Raw genomic sequence first — 24173 nt, forward strand, 5'->3', positions numbered from 1 at the left:
ATACAACTATTACAACATGATGAACCAGCTAAACCTTCAGTACAACTATTACAACATGATAAACCAGCTAAACCATCAATACAACTATTACAACATGATGAACCAGCTAAACCTTCAGTACAACTATTACAACATGATAAACCAGCTAAACCATCACTACAACTATTACAACATGATAAACCAGCTAAACCATCAGTACAACTATTACAACATGATAAACCAGCTAAACCATCAGTACAACTATTACAACATGATAAACCAGCTAAACCATCAGTACAACTATTACAACATGATAAACCAGCTAAACCATCAGTACAACTATTACAACATGATAAACCAGCTAAACCATCAGTACAACTATTACAACATGATAAACCAGCTAAACCATCAGTACAACTATTACAACATGATAAACCAGCTAAACCATCAGTACAACTATTACAACATGATAAACCAGCTAAACCATCAGTACAACTATTACAACATGATAAACCAGCTAAACCTTCAGTACAATTATTACAACATGATAAACCAGCTAAACCATCAGTACAACTATTACAACATGATAAACCAGCTAAACCATCAGTACAACTATTACAACATGATAAACCAGCTAAACCATCAGTACAACTATTACAACATGATAAACCAGCTAAACCTTCAGTACAATTATTACAACATGATAAACCAGCTAAACCATCAATACAACTATTACAACATGATAAACCAGCTAAACCATCAGTACAACTATTAAAGTAAATAGCACTTAATATAAAAAACACTTAATATAAATAAAACTTCAAGTAAAAACCACTTTGTAAGGGTTCCTGCAGTGCCGGGTGAACTTACCTCTGGTTTCCAGCGTCGCAGGAATTACAGAGTCACTGGAACTATATAAGGCCTTAAATTAGAGGCCTTCTAATTAAGGCTGACAACCTGCAGCTGTGCCTGCTTATTTAAACAGGTACTGTGCAGCCACAGGTTGTCTGTCATGCCTTTTGTTCGGTTCGGTTCGGTTCGGTTCGGTTCGGTTCGGTTCGGTTCGGTTCGGTTCGGTTCCATTTAATTTAATTTAAGTTGGCCTTTTTCCTTTTTATTCACAGATTGGCTCCTTCCCAGCGGTGGTGAAGACGCCAATCTGATTCCCTGAACCTCAAACACGTGAGTTCGGTTTTCTCTTGTGCTCTACAGATCGGCTTCTTCCCAGTAGTGCTGAGCGCGAGGCGATCGGGGTTCGCGGCTCAGCTGGGTTTGCCCTGGTTATGTTGTTTTGTGTTTTACTATTCCAGTGGTCAACGGCACCCTGTTTATTATTTTCTGTTATTTCAATAAAATCATTTATTTTAATCTCTGCATCCTGGGTCCTGTTTCTCCCTTCATAACACACTTAATATTTATATAGCATATATAACACTTAAAGTAATTAACAATTAAAAAATAAAAATCCCAATATTAAAAACCTCGACATTTAACGTGACGATGCAGATTCAGAAGTCTTTGTGTTAAACCAAACCAGTGCAATTATAGATAATGTAAAATGATGTGTGCATTGAATAGGTACTGGGGATGTAGGGTTTTTTTTTATTTATTTGGGGGGGGGGGTAGGTTTGTGAGATGGACACAGGGGGCAGAAGGGGGAATGGGGGCAGAACAGAAAGAGAGTTGAGGATCCTGAAAGGCTGGTGGATGGTGCTGTCCCTCAGTCGGCTGGTCTTGGCTCGGAGACTCCGCGGTCTCCTTCCTGATGGGAGCAGACTGGAGAAGCTGTGTAGTGGGGGGGGTGGAGTCACCGGCCATTTGCTTTACTTAGTTTGGTGTTTTCTTCAAATAACATCATCTGTCATCTGTCAATAGTTCTGAGTTTAACACGTCAATCAGGGAGGAGAAACGAGCCAAACTAGATGATTTAAATACAGCTTATTTTAAACCAAGTATTTAGAGACTCAAACTAAATCAGACCATTAAAGGGTTAAAAGCTCCGCCCGCTCTGTTAAACCCTCTTCAGTTTTGCTTCAGATGAATTCTGTGGTTAGAGGTTTTGGGCGTATAGCTACGACTTGAATGTGTTTTTTTTTATTTGCATTTTCTATACTGTCCCAATATCTACAGATATTTAATGCTTTGTCTTCCACTTTATTTGAACTCTTAACATACATACACATGCATTTCAGGCCTACAACACAATGCAAAAATGTTGGGACGGGGGCAGTTTAGGGTGAGTAATGAGGTAAAAATGAGGTAAATTGGCACAAATCATGTTCAGAGGGAAGAAAATGTATTTTGTTTTATAAATTCCTATGATGTGAAGAGCTGGTTTTTCTGGAGGTTTGGGGTCGGCTCCATTGTTAAGGTGCTTTACAGGCTTCATATTTTTTTAAAATTCTGACCGCTTACATTTTTATTAACAGCAATTACTTTTACTTCTACTTTTAATATTTAAGTACTTTTAATATCAGAAAATTACTTTTGATACTGAAGTACATTAAACATCAGATACTTTAAGACTTTTACTCAAGTAATCTTCCAAAAGGCGACTTTTACTTCTATCAGAGTACATTTGTACCTGTAGTGTTACTTCAGCCTGGCTTTCAGCTTCTTTATACACCTGAGGTGAGGTTACAGTGATGATCACTAACGGCTCAGATAAAACAAATAATAAACACTTATATTTATAATAAACTGTGTGTGTGTGTGTGGGGGGGGGGGGGTTAAAACCATTTTAATAACATAATGATAAATAAACAGACGATAAGGTTCAGACACGCCCATATTTGGTCATATAGAGGTACACCGTTCCACCTCAGCCCTCTGCCTCCTTGTGCCATTGTGACATCATCACTCTGATGTCACCGAGGGTTCTAACAGTGAGCGCTTATGGAACGAGAGCTCAGTTGAGTTGAACCTTCAGTGTGTGCACATCACTCTCATCATGGCTCCTGAACAGAAGAGATGTGCTACCCACCGTCCCGCCCCAGTGCAGTGCTTTCTGGGTATCCCGTGTCGGCGCTGGCCGCACAATCGAGTTCATCCTCAGCCCTTCCAGGACGTCTGTGCCGGAGAGGCCGAATCGAAGGGCGGCGTGGAGGCCAAGAAGCAGATCGTTATGGAGGGATATTTGTACAAGAGAGGCAGTAACGTCTTCAAAACATGGAACAGGTCTGTAGAGAGAGAGAGAGAGCAGATGATCAATCATTTAAGTACTAATGAATCACCTCTAATCATCACAGTGATCACGTCCTACATATTTCCTACAACTGTACCGACTCAGACTGATCGATGTCGTGTTCAATCAGAAACACACCATGATCTCAATCTGATCTGTTATTACATTATTCTATTATTTACAAGAATAAATCTAATTACAGTATCATGCACTTGTTTTATTTCTATTATTTCTGTTCTTCAGGCGCTGGTTCCTGATCCAAAACAACCAGCTCATGTACCAGAAGAAGTTTGAGGTCAGTCACGTGTCCTCTATATCAAATCAAATGTTTTATCTGCAGTAAACTTCAGCTTTTTCAGCTGCTTGTCAGGAGTAATTGTGGTTTACGCTGCTGATTCCAGTTCAAATGATCCAGCAGGAGTGAATCTAATGATGGAAGCACTGGCAGCTGAAATATTAGGGGTTGTATTTAAAATAAGCAGCGTGGTGTAAACCATGAATATATACTGTATATACAGCGGTACATTGAAACTCAACGTCAACTGGTTCTGGGAGTGGTGTTGAGTTTTAAAGACGTTGAGTTTCGAGGTATTTTTCCCCATAAGGATGTTTGGGGAACCTGTTAATGCGTCCGTGGTCCCGTGGAGCTGCAGATATTTTAGTCTCATGTAAAATAATGAGGTTGTTTTTGACACTTAAACACTGAAAATAACACAAATCTAATATAAACACACTGAAATACAATTACTAACAGTTAAACATCAATACAAATACAGTAAAAGCTGCACTTTAGTTTTACTTCTTTATTGTTTCCTGATGCTTCCTAATGCTGGAGATGATTGATGTTGGAATACCGTATTCCCTTCAGCACCGGCGCATTCACATGAGACGTCAAAATATAAAAAAAAAATAAAAAAACTGAACATGTTGAGTTTAAGGGAAACGTTGAGTTACAAGGTATTGCTGTGTATATAAAAAAGGGGGCGGCACAGTGGCTGTATCGAGTAACTACCGTTTCTGTCATTAATGGAACCAAAGTGTAAAACATGACGTTAAAATCCTAATTAATAAATAAATAAATAAATAAAAAAGGAGAAATGACTCAAACTGTATAAAAAGAATCACGTGTAAGGACTCGTTTGCTAAAGTTTGAGTCGTTTTGCTTGTGCTTTGATATAAACTGGTATTTTATTTTAAGGTAAAGATGTTTGATAAACTATTTGCCCCCCAGCAGACCCCCACTGTGGTGATGCAGGATCTACGTCTGTGCATGGCTGAACATTATAAGAGCATCGGACGCCGTTTCTGCTTTAAGGTGGTTTCACCTACAAGGTGAGTCGAGTTCACCATCAGCCATGAACATTCATTTTAATTCTTTAAGCACGTGCTGTGTACATGTTTATGTGTGTGTGTGTGTGTGTGTGTGTGTGTGTGTGTGTGTGTGTGTGTGTGTGTGTGTGTGTGTGTGTGTGTGTGTGTGTGTGTGTGTGTGTGTGTGTGTGTGTGTGTGTGTGTGTGTGTGTGTGTGTGTGTGTGTGTGTGTGTGTGTGTGTAGGAAATGTGTATTACAGGCTGAGTCAGAGGAGAGAAGAGCAGCCTGGATCAGAACCATTCAGAACATCGTTGTTAAACCTGCCGATAACAGAAGAGACGTCGGGATCAGAACCACTCAGAACATCGTCGTTAAAACCGGTGATAACAGAAAAGAGGCCCGGATCAGAACCACACAGAACATTGAAACTAAAACCGGTGATAACAGAAGAGACGCCGGGATCAGAACCACACAGAACATTGAAACTAAAACCGGTGATAACAGAAGAGACGCCGGGATCAGAACAACTCAGAACATCATCACTAAAACTGGTGATAACAGAGGAGACGCCGGGATCAGAACCATCCAGAACATTGAAACTAAAACCGGTGATAACAGAAGAGACGCCGGGATCAGAACCACACAGAACATCGTCACTAAAACCGGTGATAACAGAAGAGACGCCGGGATCAGAACCACACAGAACACTGAAACTAAAACCGGTGATAACAGAAGAGACGCCGGGATCAGAACCACACAGAACATCGTCACTAAAACCGGTGATAACAGAAGAGACGCCGGGATCAGAACCACACAGAACACTGAAACTAAAACCGGTGATAACAGAAGAGACGCCGGGATCAGAACCACACAGAACATCGTCACTAAAACCGGTGATAACAGAAGAGACGCCGGGATCAGAACCACACAGAACATCGTCACTAAAACTGGTGATAACAGAAGAGACGCCGGGATCAGAACCACACAGAACATCGTCACTAAAACCGGTGATAACAGAAGAGCGGCCCGGATCAGAACCACACAGAACATTGAAACTAAAACCGGTGATAACAGAAGAGACGCCGGGATCAGAACCACACAGAACATCAAAACTAAAACCGGTGATAACAGAAAAGATGCCGGGATCAGAATGATTCAGAACATCGTCATTAAACCTGACAATGACAGAGGAGACGCCCAGATCAGAACCACTCAGAACATCATGACTAAAACCGGTGATAACAAAAGAGCGGCCCGGATCAGAACTAAAAGGGAAATAAATGTAAGAAAATGCTGTCCCATAATTAAAACCTTCTAAACACGTCATTTCATCTCGTTTGTTCATTTAGTGACGTCGATGGATTTTTTAGCTGTAAAAATAATAATAAAATAATAATAATAATAAAATAATAATAATAATAATAATAATAATAATATCTTAGTGCACCTCGTCTGTATCGTGTGTTCGACAGGAGCCGTACAGGAAGCCGTCGTTCTCATCACCATCGTCCGGTGAAACTCTGAAGTCCATTTCCATCACATCCCAGTTAAACAAGGTGGTGGATCTAACAGCAAAGCAGGAAGGATTCAGCAGCTCTGAATCTCGAGGATCTGAACACGCTGAGAGAGACTCACTACGTCTAAAATCAGTCTCTGGATCCTCAGGTGGGTTCGAGACCCCGGTCGGGCTCTAACGAGAATGCTTCTATTGTGTAATCATCTGTTCCACCTTTCTTCCTCTTTCTGATTAATTCCTGCTCCACCCTAAACCTCGTACCCCTGACCGTCCACTTCTGACCCTGCCTCTGTACAGCTGAGATGAGTCCTGGTGAGATTGTACTGGAACCTGCTGCCGAGTACGATTCCTTCTCGGATGCGTCTCTACTGCGCAGTGGTGAGTACGAAACGTAGAACTCATTTCTAATAAAGATTTACTCTGTGATTGTGTGTAAGATGTAAAGTGATAACACTAACACAGAATACCTCTTTTAAGTCGAGATCGTCGGAGTCGGACGGACGCCACATATCAGAGAAAGCCTGGAGGAGGAACTGAGCACGTTCTCCAGCTACTCCATCCACACAGGTCAGCCAGACGTCTTTTAAGCTCACGCGGGACACATAACATGACGTGGCGGCCGGATTTGAGTTTGACACACGTGTTTTATACAGTTGTTCTACATCTGACGTGTTGGAGATCAGTTACTAACAGTGATTTAATGACGTTTGTGTAAACAGTAGCTGGTGATAAGAGCAAAACTTCAGTCCAGAGGAGGAGCAGCTCTCCTTCTAAAGTTCTGAACAGATTCACAGCTTTTATAGAACGAATCTTCTCTAGTGCTGGTGAGATTGTACTCGAACCTGCTGCCGAGTACGATTCCTTCTCCGATGCGTCTCTACTGCACAGTGGTGAGTACGATACAGCGCGACCACTACAAGCGTTTTTATTCAGAATGAAATATTAATGTAACAGATTAAAGTTTTGAGTGAAGGATCCAGTTCAGGTTTGATGTAGAACTCATTTCTAATAAAGATTTACTCTGTGATTGTGTGTAAGATGTAAAGTGATAACACTAACACAAAATACCTCTTTTAAGTCGAGATTGTCAGGCGGACGCCACATATCGGAGAAAGCCTGGAGGAGGGACTGAGCACCAGCACGTTCTCCAGCTACTCCATCCACACAGGTCAGCCAGACGTCTTTTAAGCTCACGGGCCTCGAGTTTGGCACACGTGTTCTATACAGTTGTTCTACATCTGACCTGTTGGAGATCAGTTACTAACAGTGATTTAATGACGTTTGTGTAAACAGTAGCTGCTGATAAGAGCAGAACTTCAGTCCAGAGGAGCAGCTCTCCTTCTAAAGGTCTGTCCAGCCTGTCCAGCCTCACATCTTCTCTACTGCTGCATTAATAACTGAGAAAAGTAGACTTTATATCAGATTAAAAACACGCCCTGTTTTACAGAGGACTTTCATAGACGGTACAGAATGGGGGAGCTCCTGGGGAAAGGCGGCTGTGGTTCGGTCTACGCAGGACTCCGGAGGACTGATGGACAAGAGGTGAAATATTTACTCGGCTCTGCTCAGCGCCACACAAGCAGCGTTCATCATCACAAGCTGCTTCGTAATATTCCTTTATGATTTTATTCACTTTGTTCTGCGTGTTTAACAGGTCGCTATAAAGTTCGTCCTGAAGACGACCTACGACGAATTCATCACCATCGTAAGGAACATTTTTACACTTGTGAAATACTCCAGCATCATCCAGATAAAAAAAACAAATATAGAGCAAAACTAGGTGTCCATAAACTTTCTAACATTAACTAACACACCATACTGAGTCAGGATCCAGATACAGATTACATTTACATTATCAGCATTTAGCAGAAGCTTTTATCCAAAGTGACTTACAGTACTGTGACAGTATACAGTCTGAGCTGTTGAGGGTTAGGGGCCTTGCTTAAGGGCCCAACAGTGGCAACGTGGCAGTGATGGGGCTTGAACCAGCGACCTTTCGATTATTAGTTCAAAACCTTAACCACTAGGCTACAACTGCCCACAATACATCTATCTGTCTGTCTGTCTGTCTGTCTGTCTGTCTGTCTGTCTGTCTGTCTGTCTGTCTGTCTGTCTATCTGTCTATCTGTCTATCATGCCACTAGGTCTGTTGACTATTGGTTCCAATCCCACACTAACCACGTCTGCTTCTATTTTAGCCTGGAGAGAAGAAGAGCCTCCCAAAAGAGGTGGCGTTAATGCTGATGGCGTCCAGGCCACCTCGCTGTGACCACGTCCTAGAGCTTCTGGAATGGTTCGACACTCCCGAGTGTTACGTCCTGATCCTGGAGCGACCCGCCCTCTGCGTGGACCTCTTCGAGTACCGCAGAGACCACGCCCTTCCTGAACCTCTGGCTCAGATCATCATGCGGCAGGTGGTTCTCGCTGCACGTCACTGCCAGGATCGCGGGGTTCTTCACCGAGACATCAAGGAGGAGAACCTGCTGGTGTCTTTGGACAGATTAGAAGTGAAGCTCATCGATTTTGGGTGTGGGGACCTGCTCAAGTCGAGCCCCTACAGGAGATTTTCAGGTAATTGTACCTCAGAGGTCAGCAGTTATGAGACACAGATGAAAGCTGTGTGTGACCCTCACTGACCTCTCTCACTTTTACTCAGGCACCATGTTATACGCTCCACCTGAATGGATCAAGCGAGGTAGGTATCATGGCTGCCCTGCAACAGTCTGGAGTCTGGGGATCTTACTGTTCGGTTTAGTGTGTGGAGAGCTGCCCTTCTGGAACGAGAGGGAGATCATTGCTGGACGCCTGAAGTTCAAACCTGGTGTGTCTGAGGGTAAGAAGATGCAGGACGTTCACATTTAGACCCGTGTACACACAGTTTCCATCAGGATTCTGATCTGAACCCATTACTGCACCCACAGCCTGCCGTCATCTCATCAGGACCTGCCTGAGTAAAAGTCCAAAGAAGCGGCCCAGCCTCGAGAAGATCCTGGAGCACCACTGGTTTCCAGAGAGCCTCAAGAACTAAGTCCAGGTCAGTCCGAACAGATAGGAACAGACCTCAATGGATTTAGCTGAGAGACTGTGTTAGCATGTAGCTCAGATCACGTGTGTTGTGATTAATTATTAATTATTAATCTGTGTGTTTATTCTACAGGCAGCTGTAGAGATTTAGCAGACAGATCATAGGTGAGCATATCAGGGTCTGATGTTTGCTTCCATGTAATGTTGGAGAAACTCAGCAGGACTGGTGGAGATCAGCGATATTTTGTGGATCGGCTTGACGAGTCAGTCGACTGAATAATCCAGTTTCATCCATTTCACCCATTAGATCTTTATTATCCTGATTATTATCCTGATATCTCATTAACACATGATGGAAATTCATCTGACCTCATTATTTACAGCACCACAGCACAGGTCTGCTACAAGAACCAGATCCAGAGAATTCCAGCTGAGGTTCAGATCACCTCAATTCCTCAGTACCATCAGTGCACCACCACAGTACCATCATTGTAATCAGTGCACCATCAGTGTACCATCAGTGCACCATCACAGTACCATCAGTGTACCATCACAGTACCATCAGTGTACCATCAGTGCACCATCAGTGTACCACCATGCCAGATCAGAAAGGTGAGCGCTGGAGAAAGTAGCTTAATAAAGAATTAATCTCACAATAATAATCATCACCTCATTTCAAACATGCTTCCAATCTGGAGACTAAACTCTTCTTCCTAAAACATGGATTCACCACTAATGATGGATTTGGGTATATGCTTTGGGTTATTGTCTTATAGAAACGAGTCTAACCTACTGGCAGAAGCAACCGGATTTGGGCACCTTGATACCAGGCAGGAAACGGAACACAGCCCTAAACCGTCACTGAGCCGCCACAACGATCTACAGTGAGTCTGGAAATGAATTCTGCTCACGTTTAACACATTTTTATTGGACTTTGATTTTAATTGTTATTTAACTGTCAGTTTATTATTTTGTGTTCCTGCTATCTACAGGTCAACAACCTCGTCTGTCCTGTCCAGTCCTGAAGACACTTCCACCTTCTCCGTCTGGTTTATGAGACGAGAGCTGAAACTAAACCAATAAAATGTCTTTAAAACTGTGAAGCGCGGTGAAGGAATCATTATGTTTTAAGTCACTATTTTTCTCCAGGACCTAAAAACTGAGATCAGAATGAATCTAAATTCTTCTACTTTAAATCAAGACGTTTTATAAGATGATGTGACTGCAGCGCTGCATCACCTGAACCTTAATACAACCAGGAGATTCGTTTCCCCGGCTGGACTGTAATGATCATTTAATGTGTTTAATAAAACTGGGCTTTTATTTGTGTGTTTTTATTTTACTCACTTTTATAAATAATTGATGCAGAGATTTAGATACACGATACTGCCAAAAGTATTCACTCCCCCATCCAAGTCACTGAATTCAGGTGTTCCAATCACTTCCATGGCCACAGGTGTATAAAACCGAGCACCTGGGCATGCAGACTGCTTCTACACACATTGGTGAAAGAACGGGTCGCTCTCAGGAGCTCAGTGAATTCCAGCGTGGTACTGTGATGCCACCTGTACAACAAGTCCAGTGGTGAAATTTCCTCACTACTAAATATTCCACAGTCGACTGTCAGTGCTATTATAACAAAGTGGAAGCGATTGGGAACGACAGCGACTCAGCCACCAAGTGTTACCACGTAAAATGACAGAGCGGGTCTGCAGAGTCGATCACTACAGAGCTCCAAACTTCAACTATTACAACATGGTAAACCAGCTGAAACATCATAGTGAAATTAAAACCATATAATCATTTTTCATTCTTATTCATTTATGTTAGATTCGTGGTGGGTCCAGCACCACCTGTAAACAATTAAACTAAATCAAACCAAAGCTTAGCTTATTTAAATAGTCAACCTAGGCAATATCTAATTTTTCTCTGTTCATTTGTCACGTGAGGCACTTTGTGTGTAAGATTAGTTTGCTTATTTTAAGTAAAACACCTTTATTAGTCACTTATAAATGTGTTAGAAGTGTTTGTTTGAACATCAGTCTCTCACCATCTTTATAAGAAGATTAATAAGCAGTTGAGAACCACCATGCACCGACCAATCCTCTGTACTAATGATCAAAATCAAATCTTCTACCTAAACTTTTGTTCTAAGAGGGTTTCAGCATGTTTGTAATCCTGTTATCTACTATGCTGATCTCTGCTCTGACCAAGGAGATCGAAGCTAACCCACGCCCCCTCCGACACGTGAGCAGCAGCCGTATGCATCGTATCACCCACACATTGACGAGTGTTGTGCCACCTAGCGTTGTGTACGGAGGGACACACCCTAAGAGCACTCCCTCCTTATCTCTGTCCAGGCGCCTCTAATCAGCCAGCAGGGGTCGTAATCGCACCATTCTGACAGAGAGAGACCCATATCCGGCTTTGATCCCGCCCATCTGAACAACAGGCCAATCGTTGTTCATGCAGCCGCTCAGCCCAGTCGGAAAGGCAGAGCTGAGATTCGATATGATGTATTCGAAACCCCAACTCTGGTGTGCTAGCGTACTTTACCGTTGTAGCTTTTTGACTCCCTGTTTACTTTTGCTTTGGCAGCTTTCCTTTTTTCAAAAAATTGAAAATTGCTAGCCATTAACTACACCATATAAATACTGTCATTTCTGATTACATGGTAGCAACTTATTTAAGGATGGAAATCCAGTAAATAAATCAATATGAATGGCTTACTAATGATGGTTATTATTAAGTGATTTCCCCTCTAATTATTGAAAATTTTACCTGTTAAGTAACACACCACCACCATGTCAGTGTCACTGCAGTGCTGAGAATGATCCACCACCTAAATAATACCTGCTCTGTGGTGGTCCTGTGGGGGTCCTTACCATTGAAGAACAGCATGAAAGCAGGTTAAAAAAGCATGTAGAGAAACAGATGGACTACAGTCAGTAATTGTAGAACTACAAAGTGCTTCTATATGGTAAGTGGAGCTGATAAAAGCTCCTCTCATGTTGTTAGCAAAGGACCTGATAATGTCGCTTTCTCTGTGTCGCGTGACTCTGTTTTTCCCTTCCTTTGCCATGCTCGATAGGTTTCGGTAAGAGGGATGCGTGGATGTTGTGGGACAACAGTGGATAATTTGTATTATTTCAAATATGTTGATGATTAAACTAATTGTCCTAACGATCACAAGATGCATTTATCAACAAAACCACACCACCAATATTTTAACTCTTTTATTTGATCTGAAAAGATGGGGCAGGAGAAAAATGCATTATTTGGTCATTTTAATAATAAACCAACTTTTTCTACGACTACATTTACATTTTGTCTTAGGACAAGTGTAGTTTACACAACAAGTGCATAGGTTAATTGAAATTTCATGGGTCCCCCAATTCTATATTGTAGTCAGCCACACACATGAATACTAACAGGGACACCATTTACCATCATATCCACATAGGCATAGTAAAACATTACTTATTACTGTTTTACACATTACAATTACAATTACCAGCCATAATTTCCTTCATTTCAATTCTGTGCATTAATATCCTTAACAGCTTACCTTAGTAACTACACAACAAGTCTACATAAAACTTCAACAGCAATCAAGAATTAGCTGTATGATTAATAAACCTGATTAATCATTAACTAAATGACTACAAACCCAATTTCTGACATTGGCTAACTATAATACTATAATAATAAACACAATATCAATATAAACACCTAGAATCTGATAACTGCCACACAGATCAGGGTGTCATGTTGGGTATAAAAGGAGCACCAACCAAACGGCAAGTCATTACAAGCAATGATGGCTCATTTTTCCCCCCCTGTGAAGTCCATGGTTGTTTTAGCAAGACAATGTAAGCCTCATTCTGCATACGCTCCAACACTGAGGCTGTATAGAGGCCTGCCTTCAGTCCAGTCCAGTCTCCTGTTGTAAACATTTACTGCAGAAGTCCCCAACCACCAGGCCATGGGTCATTTATTACCGGGCCGCACACATACAATAGAATAGAATAGAATAAATAATTAGAGATTGCTACCAGAGCAATTACATTTTTAATACTCTTTGGGTGTTATTGTCCGCAATCACCACTAGGTGGGAGCAGCGTCTCGATGCAGCGAAAAAGCTCAGGATTCACATCGATTTTCCATTCTACAGTTATTCTATATTAAATCCTCTCGACCCGTCGATCCGTGAAATTATATCTTATATGAAAACGGTCCGTGGTGCAAACACAATCGAGCATCATGTAGAAGAGGATTAGACGAGGGTGTCCACAGTCGATTGATTAGCTGAAGTCTCTTATCAAGCAAGAATGGTAAAAAATTTGACTTGCAAAACTGCAACAATTATTATTCTTAATTTCCACACGGTCAATAAAGTTTAGTGGGGAAAAAAAACACGCCCCTGTCCCAACCTTTCTGAGTGTGTTGCAAGCATTAAAGCTGAATATTTTAATATTGACAAAATACATTGGAAATAAAGTGGCATTGTGGTGCTAGTGAGTGATGATGGGGACGTGGTTGTGGTCCCTGTGGTAGTTGTTGAAATTGCTATGGTTGTTAATGGTGCAGATAAGGTTGTTGGTGGCATGGTGGTGCTGCTTGTAGATACTGATGATGTGGTTGTGAAGGTAAGGTGAGATAATTGTTGTGACCGGGTCTGTAGATGTTACTGGAGAGGACGTGGTGAACATACTATTGAATCATGAATTATCGTGATCATCCATCACAGCTCACTTAAGCTCTCGATAGCTCTATCTCTGGTGCAGTTCTTCCATTCTTGAGGAATCCCAGTGAATTTTTTCTTGAAATGCTTTTCCAGGTTCTCCTGAAACGTACAAACGAACCACTTCCAGTACGGCATCTCCGAGTCATCACGGCAAATGTTCCACTTGTCATATTCTCCACCTGCTTTTCTGTAATCTTTATACTTGAACACTTTATCTTCTGTACGAAAATTTAAATTATCACTTGAAACAGCGGTCGTGCAGAATTCAAGTCCCAGATTATTTTTAAACATAAACGACCACCCATTGATTCCACAGTTACGATGGAAACGGACATCATGATCTCCAGAATGACCTTCTAATGTGTTGGTGCAGATGGCACTGCAGAATGGACACTGTGCCCAGCAGCACTGACAAAGGTGCTCAATCATGGCCTCGTTCGGTTTCTTTCTGAACATTTCCAGTCTGAGGTCGGAGCCTTGCTGAAAGTCGGCACTTAACTTTGACCTGACAGCAGCCAGATGTTTATTCACGACATCCTGAAGAAAATGAAGGTCTGTGATTTCTTTCTGTTCAGGATACGATTCTTCTTTAAACTGAAGTTCATCCTTTAGCTCTGTGGATAAAAGCTGCAGCCACGTGTTGACGTCTCCATTACGGTTATTGGCTTCTTCAGTGACTTTTTTGACAGAGTCTATGACAAACTTTGTTGTGGACCTGATGTTACTCTTGAGAGTTTCCAGAACGTCTGTAGTTTTTTCCTCTAAAAGATACTTGTCGACTTCCTTTGTAATGAAACTAGCAAAGTATTCCTTGGGTTTGTGAAGGTAAGCTATGTAGTCCTCAAAGTTTTCCTCCAGTGCTAGTGATGTCAGAATGTGCTTCTCCAGATTCGATCTGTTACCACGAAACGCTGGAACGTTACGTTTCATTTTCTCAGTCACATCGAGGGCGGTTTTATCATAAGCAGTCTGTAGGATAGAAGGTTCAAGCTTATCCACAATGAATGTACCGAACACTGTAGTTGAAGTAGCACCACTACACAAGTTCTTGAAGATGTTGAAGTATTGAGGCTTCTGTTTCTCCAGGTACATCCTGATATCATTGGCCTCCTTGAATTCTTTGTGTATCTCGGAGAATCCCTCACCAGCAGAGCTACAAGCGTGTAGACACAGATCCACAGTGAATTCCTTCTTCAGGAGATATTTAGGCGTCTTCGTTTCATGAGCACCTACGCTTGTTTTGACCGATTGAATGATTTGTTGAATGTAGCTGTGATTATATCCGAGCCCTTCGCTGGACATTCTCTGAACTTCTTTGTCAGTCTGTTGGCAGGTCTCTTTTACAAGAGCTCTTAGCTGGTCATTATCCCCGAATGAGAGCATCTCTGTTACAGGAACGCTGTCTGTCTGTTCATGCCTCTTAACCACCGCTGAATAAAGGGTTCTGCCTGCGTTGGTAATAAATCTGCGAGTCTGATTAAACATACCAGATTTCTTCTTTTCATCCTCTGTTGGAGGCTCGTCTGCTTCATGTTGCCCTAAAAGCTTTTTAAAGATGACGTAGTCTGAATAGTTTCCCAGAACATCCAGTCTGCAGTAGTCTCCCAGATTCTGCCGCTCACACACAAGTGCCAGCTCGTAGGTTTCAGACAGAATCTTCGTCACATCTCCCATGACGTCAATTTCCACGACAGAAGGGGCATCCTGGTTTAGCTCAGTGACCCATTTGGACCACACGTCATCGAATCCACTCTTGAGAGCATCTTCATCAGTGTCATTGTTCTTTAAACCGCAGGCGAGTTCCTTGCTCAGGTTGAAGAGCTTATTCTCGTAGTTTTTCTTCTCCACGTCTAGCCTTTCTCTCGCGACTTTCTGTCTACAGACGTGATCCAGCTTCTCTTTCGTTCGTTCCACCAGCTCACTGTAGAGATCCTTGATTTTTCTCTGGAACCTCTCTCGCCACTGGATTAGAATTTCTTTATCGCCGTCGTTGCTGAAGAAACGACCGACGGCCCGATCGACTTCCTCCTTCGTGTCTTTGATCTGCTCCGCGAGGTGCCTTTCATCGATCCTCAAAGACGCTTCATTGCTGACTCTGTTGTACAGTTTGTTCTCGACTGCTAGCATGGCGCTCCTCAGGCTCCAGGTCCACTTACTGTATTCGTGTTCTAGTCTCCTGTAGACAGCGATCTCTAGAGTGTTCCTGAAGCTGAACACAAAGTTCTCGTTCAGAAGTGCCTTCCATAAATCCTTGATACTCAGCTTGAACTCTGACAGTGTCATCCCACGATTTGTGGAGATCTTTGAGAGGATCATTTGTTTCATTTCGTGAACGTTTTCGCTGTATTTGGGGTTTGGTGGTGCCATTGGTGGATTCCCCTCCCAGAGTTGTGCAAAGTACCCGACATCCTTCTTTACATCAAACGCAATGATGTCGCTAAAGCACTCTGCATCACATTCTTCTTCTTTAGCAGCGAGCTTGGTCATCTCGTCTAGTTTCTCCTGCAAGCGCCTTCTCCCTTCCATGGTTTTCTCCCCTGCACTGATGTCTCCAACATTCTGATGCACGAACATGCAGCTGGGACTCAGTCTGACCTTCTTCATCCTTAGAAAGGCCTGAACAACAATCTGAAGGATGTCCTGCATATCAGCAGGGTTCTCGCCGAAGATGTTGATGAGTGTTAGGTTTCCAAGTCCTACAACAAATGTAGCGAGTTCGTTATCGTGACGTAGGGTCGTCTTTCCGTCCAGCTCTAAAGCTCGGAGACCTTCAGTGTCAACGACTAGAATATAGTCAAACTGCTGCCCTCCATCCATTTCGTCTGATACTCTGACCAGCTGCATGAAGGCTCCTCGGGTGCACCTTCCAGCACTGACTGCAAACTGGAGACCGAACATGGCGTTCAGCATGGTGGACTTCCCAGAGCTCTGGATTCCCAGAACTGACAACACAAAGACTCTCTTGTCTCCCACTTTCTTTATGAGTTCATCTATAACTGCTGGAACCCAGATCAGAGGAACATGGCCGGCATCACCATCCATCAGCTCCAGCGGGTATCCGGACAGCATGATCTCTGCAGCTATCCGAGGGAGGGAGCAAAATGCCTCGTCGTGTTCGGCCGTTCCTTTAGTGCTTTGTGTGGATTTAAATGATTCATAAATCTGACCCATTTCTCTAAGCAGATGTTCCACACCAAAGGTTACAGCATTCAGGTCTTTGGAGATTTCCTCCAGTTTAGCTTGGTCTTCATCAAGCACTGGTGATTTAGCTTGTTTCTGCTTCGAGACCATGGACCACTGTTCATCATATGCATGAAGAAGTGCAGACACTTGATCCGACGTCAAGCTGTCCAGAACGATTCCAAGCCACTTCAGGAAGTACTGTCTTTCGTTTTCTTCTAGCACCCTCAGATGATCAGAAAACATCTTTATTAAAGGACTGAAAGCGAGTTCATGTTGCTGGCTACGGATTTGAGTCATTTGCTGCTTTATGGTGGTTTTGTGTTCCTCTGGGTGTCCTATTAAGTGGTAGAGATTTTTGTTCTTCTGACACCAATCGTGCCACAGCTTTCCCTGACACGGCAAGTGCTTCTCTTTGATGGTGGTCAGTTTTTCTTGGTTCAGGAGGCTCAGTGTCTGGTTTGCTTTATTCTTCGCTTTCTGACATTCTTCATTCTCCTCATCCACGACTATATCTGTAAGCTTGGCGACGTCCTCAAGTTTAAAAGTTTTAATTTCAGACTGTGAATCATGTGTGCAGCATTTGTGAAGAATTAGTTTTAATTCCTCAGCCACATCAGACTGACTTCTGCCTTTCAAACCGATACTGTACTTTCCTTCCCACAGTTCCTCTACATCTGAGTCGCTGTCAGTGAGAAGAAAAATGAGAGGCTTCGGGGATTCGGAAAGTTTCTCAATTGTCTTGCGATTACCGTCATCCTCTCCCAGGGTGGACAGAAGTACAACGTTTACTGTGGCCATTTGTGTCAGCATTTCACGTTGGACGCTGTGGTTTCCAGCATCTCCATGAAGATTGCAGAAGGCAGTGCAGTCATTAAGCCAATCAGATCCTCCAGAAGGGCAATACCAGGCGATTTCAACAACTCCATCCATCAGAAGCCGGGTTTTACTGCTCCGGAGGCAGTTCCTGTGAAAGAACGTATCATGTCGTTTATTGATCAGGTTGTTCATCAACTGTGACTTGGACGATGACAAAGAACCCAGTCTGAGGAACGCCACCATTGGAGTTTCCACTTCAAACATTGGTTTGCATTTGCTTGTGGTCTTTCCAGTACCATCTACTGACATCCAGCTTTTTTTGATTTGCCGAAGCGCCCACAGTGGAAGTTCAATTTCCCCAGTGAAAGGGTTTGGTATGATTAGTGGAACAGCGTACTGGCATTGTGAAAGCTTGGTTACCATTAACTGTCGGAGAAAGTTGTCTGAACTATGAAAAGCGGCCATCTGAATGTCCATGGGATGAATCTGAGACTGCTCTGATGACGAACTATTCCCAGCCTTCTTTTTAAAAAGGGCAGAACATATATCTTTTGAAGCTCTTGTATTGGGTTGAGTTTTGGTCTCAGGGCTTTCTGATTGAAACGTGATGCATCGTGCTTTGTAGTCCATCATGAGCAGCTTTTCCAGGAAGGAATAAACCAAGTCTTTTTCTGCGACCGGCTTATGGGTCTTCACTGAGGATGTTCTTATTGTAAGTAAGTCTGAGGTCAGTGTGTTTTGGGCACCAAGGTTTAGTCTGCGGAAGAGTTGTTGAATCTTTGCTTTCTTCTCTTCTCTTTCACGTTGAGGTTTTCCACATCCTGGTATTCCCCACTCTGGTTCCTGACTCTGTATAGGAAACAGAATTGTATCTACATATAACCATCTTTACATTTAAACAGTTTAACAGCTAAAGTCATCTATTCATGTTTTTAATAGTTCTTTCCGCATTAATTACAAAATAACTTGGTCTGGCTCCACAGTATCTGAGTGAACTTATTGATCACTACAACCCAGCACGTTCACTTGGTTTACAAGGTTCAGGGTTACTTATAGTTCCTAGAATTAAAAAGATCACGGCTGGTGGAGGAGCATTTTCCTACAAAGCTCCACCCCTTTGGAATAATCTTCCTCCCTCTGTCTGGGACTTGGACACGTCTCAATGTTCAAGTCTAGATTGAAAACAGATTTATTTACTCAGGCTTTCTGTTGTTTGAACATCCCTATAAAAGATGTAGTTTTTAAGGCAGCATCTGATATTGGGATATTAAGTTGGCCGATACTTTCTGAGGGCCCTAAAAACTGGTATAAAAAACACAAACTCTCTCTGCCTTCAGTGGTGAGTGTTGGCCAGGGCCTACAGACCTTAATGTAGACTTTATGTAGTCTTACCAATTTGCACTTCATACCCAGTCCCAACATCCTGGGCTCCGAGCTAACAGGAGATGTAGGACGAATGGTTCAACATTACAGCCAACAACGCTTATCCACTACAACCATTGGTCATGCAGTTGATGGCACACAGCCGTCCCATAATAATACAGTTAAGCCTACCTGGTAGGCAGTTAAGACAGAGAGGCTCAAACGGTTGTATATCATACACACAAGACACACAAGTCTCAGCTCGCATCGCATCGTCTGTGAGACATCTCACTATGGATGTCAGCTCATCATCTAAAACTCAATCCCAGCAAGACAGAGCTGTTACTTACTCCTGGAGATCAATCTCCAACCCAGGACCTAGTCATCTCTCTTGATGACTCCCAGATTAAACCATCTGATAATGTAAGAAGCCTTGTTGTTGTCCTGGATACCCAGCTGACCTTCTCTCCTCATGTAGCCAACAAGACAAGATCGTGCCGGTTCCTCCTCTACAACATCAGGAAGATTCGTCTATTTCTCTCCATGGAAGCTACCCAGATTCTGGTCCAATCACTTGTAATCTCACGGTTGGACTACAGCAACTCCCTCCTGGCAGGAGTTTCCATGTCCACTATTAAACCCATTTAACTCATCCAAAATCATCAACCAACCTAAACACTGCCACATCACCCCACTGCTGCGTTCTCTTCACTGGCTTCCTGTAGCTGCACGCATTCAGTTTAAAACACTGATGCTCGCCTACAAAGCCAAAAATGGACCAGCCCCAAGCTACCTCTGAGGTCTAATCAAACCCCACTCTGTACCAGTTAACCTCCGAGCTACCGGTCTCACTCGACTTGATCCCTCACCCAGGACTCAAGGAAGACGAGCATCAGCATCAAGGCTCTTTTCTGTTCTGGCACCCAAGTGGTGGAACGAGCTTGCTCTGTCTGTCCGAACATCTGAGTCTCTCAACGTCTTCAAAAGACGAATAAAAATCTTCATCGCCTCTTAACTAATCACTTAAGCTGATATGTACTCACTTACTAATGCTCTTATTCATTTCTTATTTTCTTAAAAAATGTTCTAACAGGGTTTCAGCAGATTTGTGTTCTTAGACTGTTGTGGATAATAGTGTCTAAAATGCAGAAAATCTAAATGTACAAAGAACATACCTTTTTGTTTTCATCTGGTTCTGAATTCTCTTTTGGAGTCATCGTCTTGACACGGGCTAAAATAGAACAAAATAAACTACATTAATTATATATAATCGAAAATAGAAATAAACGCCTTTATTTGTCATATATACATATACAGACAGTGTGGAAGCCGGGGTCAGAGCTCAGGGTCAGCCATCGTACAACATCCCTGGAGCAGAGAGGATTAAGGGCCTTGCTCAAGGACCCAACAATGGCTGCATGGCAGAGCTGGGATTCGCACTCTCAACCTTTTAGTTGATAGCCCAACGCTCTACCCACTAGGCTACCACCGTCCCTGGTAAAACCCAAATCTAAACCCAATATACAACACTTCAAAATTAATTTTAAATTATGGGTTTTGTTATGCATTTAAAGAAAAATGCATTTTGGCCCTACCTGGCCCCATGAGGAAAAGTAATTAGCTACTAAATCATCCAGTTAACCAAATTTAACCAGAAATGAACCCAATTTCTGGTTAATTTGGTTAACTGGCTGATTTAGCCACATCAGGGTATAATTACTGCCAGACTTGTCGACTCTAAACATCACTTGAAGAGAACCTTGAAGCAGGCTAGGGTAGAGATGGGGACTGAGTCACAAACAATGACTCATTTCAAATGACTCAGACTCGACTCACGACTCGCAAAAAAATGACTCATAAACAACAAGAGTCCCTAGTGTCAGCAGCATGTGTTAACATTAGTTACGTCTCACAATTATATATATATATACCCGCAACGCAATGTGTAAATGTTCCAGCAGCTTCCGGTGTAGTGATGAAGCGTCGCTCCCTACTCCCTACACAGTCTGAAGTTCACTTCATTTAAACATTTTCGTTCCCTTTGGATTGGAATCTCACTTAAAATGGTGGAATACCCTACGTAGTGCACTTCACAGGAACAGCTGGGGTGAATGGAACGCTCCTACAGAATCGGCGCTAATGATTGTAAGAACCGCTTTCTGAACCAATCAGAGCTTCGGATTGTAATTGTTAGTAAGAAATGCTGTTTGCGTTTATTCAGTTTGCGTCACACAGATGACGTGGTAATGAATCGGCTTTCTAACGACTTCCTGTTTTACTTCACTACCCGGAAAAGTTTGGAGGTTTTTAATTATAAGCACATTTACAAAATAACGGATTCTATTCCTAATGGGACGCACGCTTATAAATGTAATAGCATCTGGAAGAACAGAAGCTAAGGTAAGCAGCGGTTATGATTGTTTTTGCTGTGTTTTGGATTTTGGCCGCTGTGCCGTGATTTATTGAGCGCTTTTGTTCTGTAATGAAAACAAAACGTATCAGTTGAAGCTTTTAACTGGAACCTTCTTGTTACAGAAATTACATTCATTTACACAATGAGGAGGAAAGTAAAGACACGAAGTAAAACGGCTAAATACACTCGCTAATCTGTTGTTGTTTTTATCTGAACTTACAGATTATTTCTTTATTTCTACGCTACATTTCCAATATATGTTTTGTGTAGATTATATTGACTCGTGACTTGACTCGGACTCTAGCCTAAAGACTCGTGACTTGATTAAGACTAGCCTAAAGACTCGTGACTTGACTCAGACTCTAGGACTCTAAGACTCATGAAAGAAAATGACCACCTACCATCTAGCTGCCTCTTGCTGTCAACGTCATTTCTGAGCGTTAAGGCTGCGTTGTACATCTCAGCAGTGTAGCAGGGCTCGGTGTTCTCCTGGACCATGAGTTCGATCTTCTCCAGCAGTGTTTTCATCTCTACCTGGTTGCTCATGCTCTTGCTGCATGTGCAGTACCTGCCTCCACACTTCTCTGTAATCTGCTCTATGAATGAGTCCTTCATCAGGTCGTCTATGATGCTGTCGCCCTCCTCCTCCTCTCTGTCGTACGTGAAGAGAACCATCACGTAGGGCAGCACATCTTCTCCGAATTGTCCTTGCAGCCAGTTTATCTTCAGCTTATCGGACTCGGTTATATTGTCTAGTTCCAGAACCAGGATGAAAGAATGAATGTTGTTTTCACGGACTAACCCTCCAGTGATGTGCTCCACAGGGTCCAGGTACAGCGCATTCTCATGCAAGTCCATCATGTCGATTACTGACAAGTGGCGTCCTGATACTATTGCTTTTAAAGGGAAATTCACCTGTGTTGGATGAACGTGGTCGGGTCCCAGCAGCACATTTTCACTTCCAAATTTGATAGCGGTCGTTTTTCCAAAAAGCACCACAGTTAGAGGAGATAATGGTTCAGATCCCGTTGGGTGCATTTCTGCTTTGCCATCTTCTTGAAATGCTTGAACAGCTCTGTCAGGACCTTCTATGTGGCCTTCAGCTTGGCTTGATTCAGATGTTACTTTAGTCCTTTTTGGACTCATTTGAAATGGTTCCATGTCTGTGTCTCTGGAAGCTATACTGGTTGTGCCTTCAGGTCCTTCACCAACGTTGATCATCTCAGTGAGATTATCTTGTAGTGGTTTAGGGTCACTCATGTTGGATTCTTCAGACATCGCACTTGTCGTGTCTTTATGTCCATCTGATGAAAGTGCTTGTGCCATGTCTCGCAACTGATCACTGTCCACTTTCTATAACTGTTCATGAAGGTTCATTTCAGCCTGGATGGTGACCTCGTTTTTCTTTCAGACTTCATGAACCTGAAAAAAAGATCATATGAACATTTATCACCCTGGTTGCGTTACGCCTCACTTTTAGGATACAACCCTCCACCGTTGACCGAAGAGCTTCGCAACTGACTCCAACACATGATCAGTACCGACTGCATCTTTTCACCTGCACGAGGCGTGTTCATGTGCGGATCAGCCTTGTGTACAGAGTGCCACACCCTGATCAATGCATTATTCCTCAATCAGCCAGCAGAGGTTGTAATTGTATCAGTTATGAGGAACCCTGGTCCAGCTCATCCCACCCTGTGAACAACAGCCAATCGTTCGATACGATGTATTCAAGATCTCAGCTCTGGTGTGCTAGCGTGTTTTACCGCTGCGCCACCTGAGCGGCCCAAATATCAGCTCTTTATTCAAGAGATGTAATAAAGAGACGTAATGTGAGGATAACTGACATTTTTAATGGAATTAAATTTAGATTTCATATCTGCTTCTTCTACAGTTTTTATAACTTTTTGAAATATATTTGATTGTTGTTTGCTTCTTACTGCAGAGTTCGTTCATGCAACTTCTTTCTTTCTCTCTTTCATGTTTGGATGTTTATTGGCCAAGAACAAGAAATACCATATTACAAGATAAATAAATAAATGACGTCTCGGGCATCAGGCGATCATCCAGTATAAACTAACATGACCATGGCGGTGAACAACGTCCAGTACAGAAATCTCTTCCCCATAATGTTTAAGGTACTGGACTAGTAAGCAGAAGGTTGCTGGTTCAAACACTACCAGGTTGCTGCTGTTGGGCCCTTGAGCAAGGCCCTTAACCCTCAGTTGCTTAGACAGTATACTGTAAGTTGGATAAAAGCGTCCGCTAAATGCTGAAAATGTAAATGTAATTTCAGAAAATTAAAATACAACCCGTTTTTCAATTTCTGTTTGTTTGTTATTTGATTTTTAATCTTGAAACAAAAATGAAAACTGAAACCTTTTAAATTTTGGGATTTGAGGTGAAAAACAAATGATTTTGCTTGCATTGCGCCTGCCCTGCATGAATGTAACCAAAGAGTGCAAAACATGAAGTTAAAATCCTAATAAACAAACAAACATCACAGTAAGGTGGTCCTGGGTTCCTTTCTGTGTGGAGTTTGCATGTTCTCCAGTGTCTGCGTGGGTTTCCTCCGGGAGCTCCGGTTTCCTCCCACAGTCCAAAGACGTGCAAGTGAGGTGAATTAGAGACACTAAT

General features: G+C 42.5%; 2 protein-coding genes and 1 long non-coding RNA gene across 3 annotated transcripts; 2 read left to right on the plus strand and 1 right to left on the minus strand.

The window, feature by feature from the left end:
• Positions 1-2908: 2908 nt before the first annotated feature.
• Positions 2909-10338, plus strand: LOC134302771 (serine/threonine-protein kinase PRP4 homolog). The gene is made up of 20 exons (XM_062987976.1): positions 2909-3156; positions 3407-3458; positions 4398-4495; positions 4719-5157; positions 5350-5757; positions 5948-6140; positions 6289-6369; positions 6469-6558; positions 6711-6881; positions 7070-7159; positions 7285-7338; positions 7439-7533; positions 7646-7696; positions 8190-8562; positions 8648-8824; positions 8913-9025; positions 9149-9180; positions 9399-9627; positions 9792-9899; positions 10008-10338. The coding sequence occupies exons 1-16, from the start codon at positions 2930-2932 to the stop codon at positions 9017-9019; spliced, it is 2706 nt and encodes a 901-aa protein (XP_062844046.1). The 5' UTR covers positions 2909-2929; the 3' UTR covers positions 9020-9025; positions 9149-9180; positions 9399-9627; positions 9792-9899; positions 10008-10338.
• Positions 6305-6752, plus strand: LOC134336270 (uncharacterized). The gene is made up of 3 exons (XR_010015707.1): positions 6305-6369; positions 6469-6558; positions 6711-6752. It is a non-coding gene; the product is annotated as an uncharacterized LOC134336270 (long non-coding RNA).
• A 1900-nt stretch (positions 10339-12238) lies between the features above and the next one.
• On the minus strand, positions 12239-22862 carry LOC134302779 (interferon-induced very large GTPase 1-like). Its single transcript, XM_062987988.1, has 3 exons — positions 21938-22862; positions 20299-20354; positions 12239-18610 (listed from the first exon to the last, which is right to left on the minus strand). The coding sequence occupies exons 1-3, from the start codon at positions 22860-22862 to the stop codon at positions 13760-13762; spliced, it is 5832 nt and encodes a 1943-aa protein (XP_062844058.1). The 3' UTR covers positions 12239-13759.
• Positions 22863-24173: the final 1311 nt, after the last annotated feature.

The sequence above is a fragment of the Trichomycterus rosablanca genome, chromosome 2 (genome assembly GCF_030014385.1).
Source record: "Trichomycterus rosablanca isolate fTriRos1 chromosome 2, fTriRos1.hap1, whole genome shotgun sequence".
NCBI lineage: Eukaryota > Metazoa > Chordata > Actinopteri > Siluriformes > Trichomycteridae > Trichomycterus > Trichomycterus rosablanca.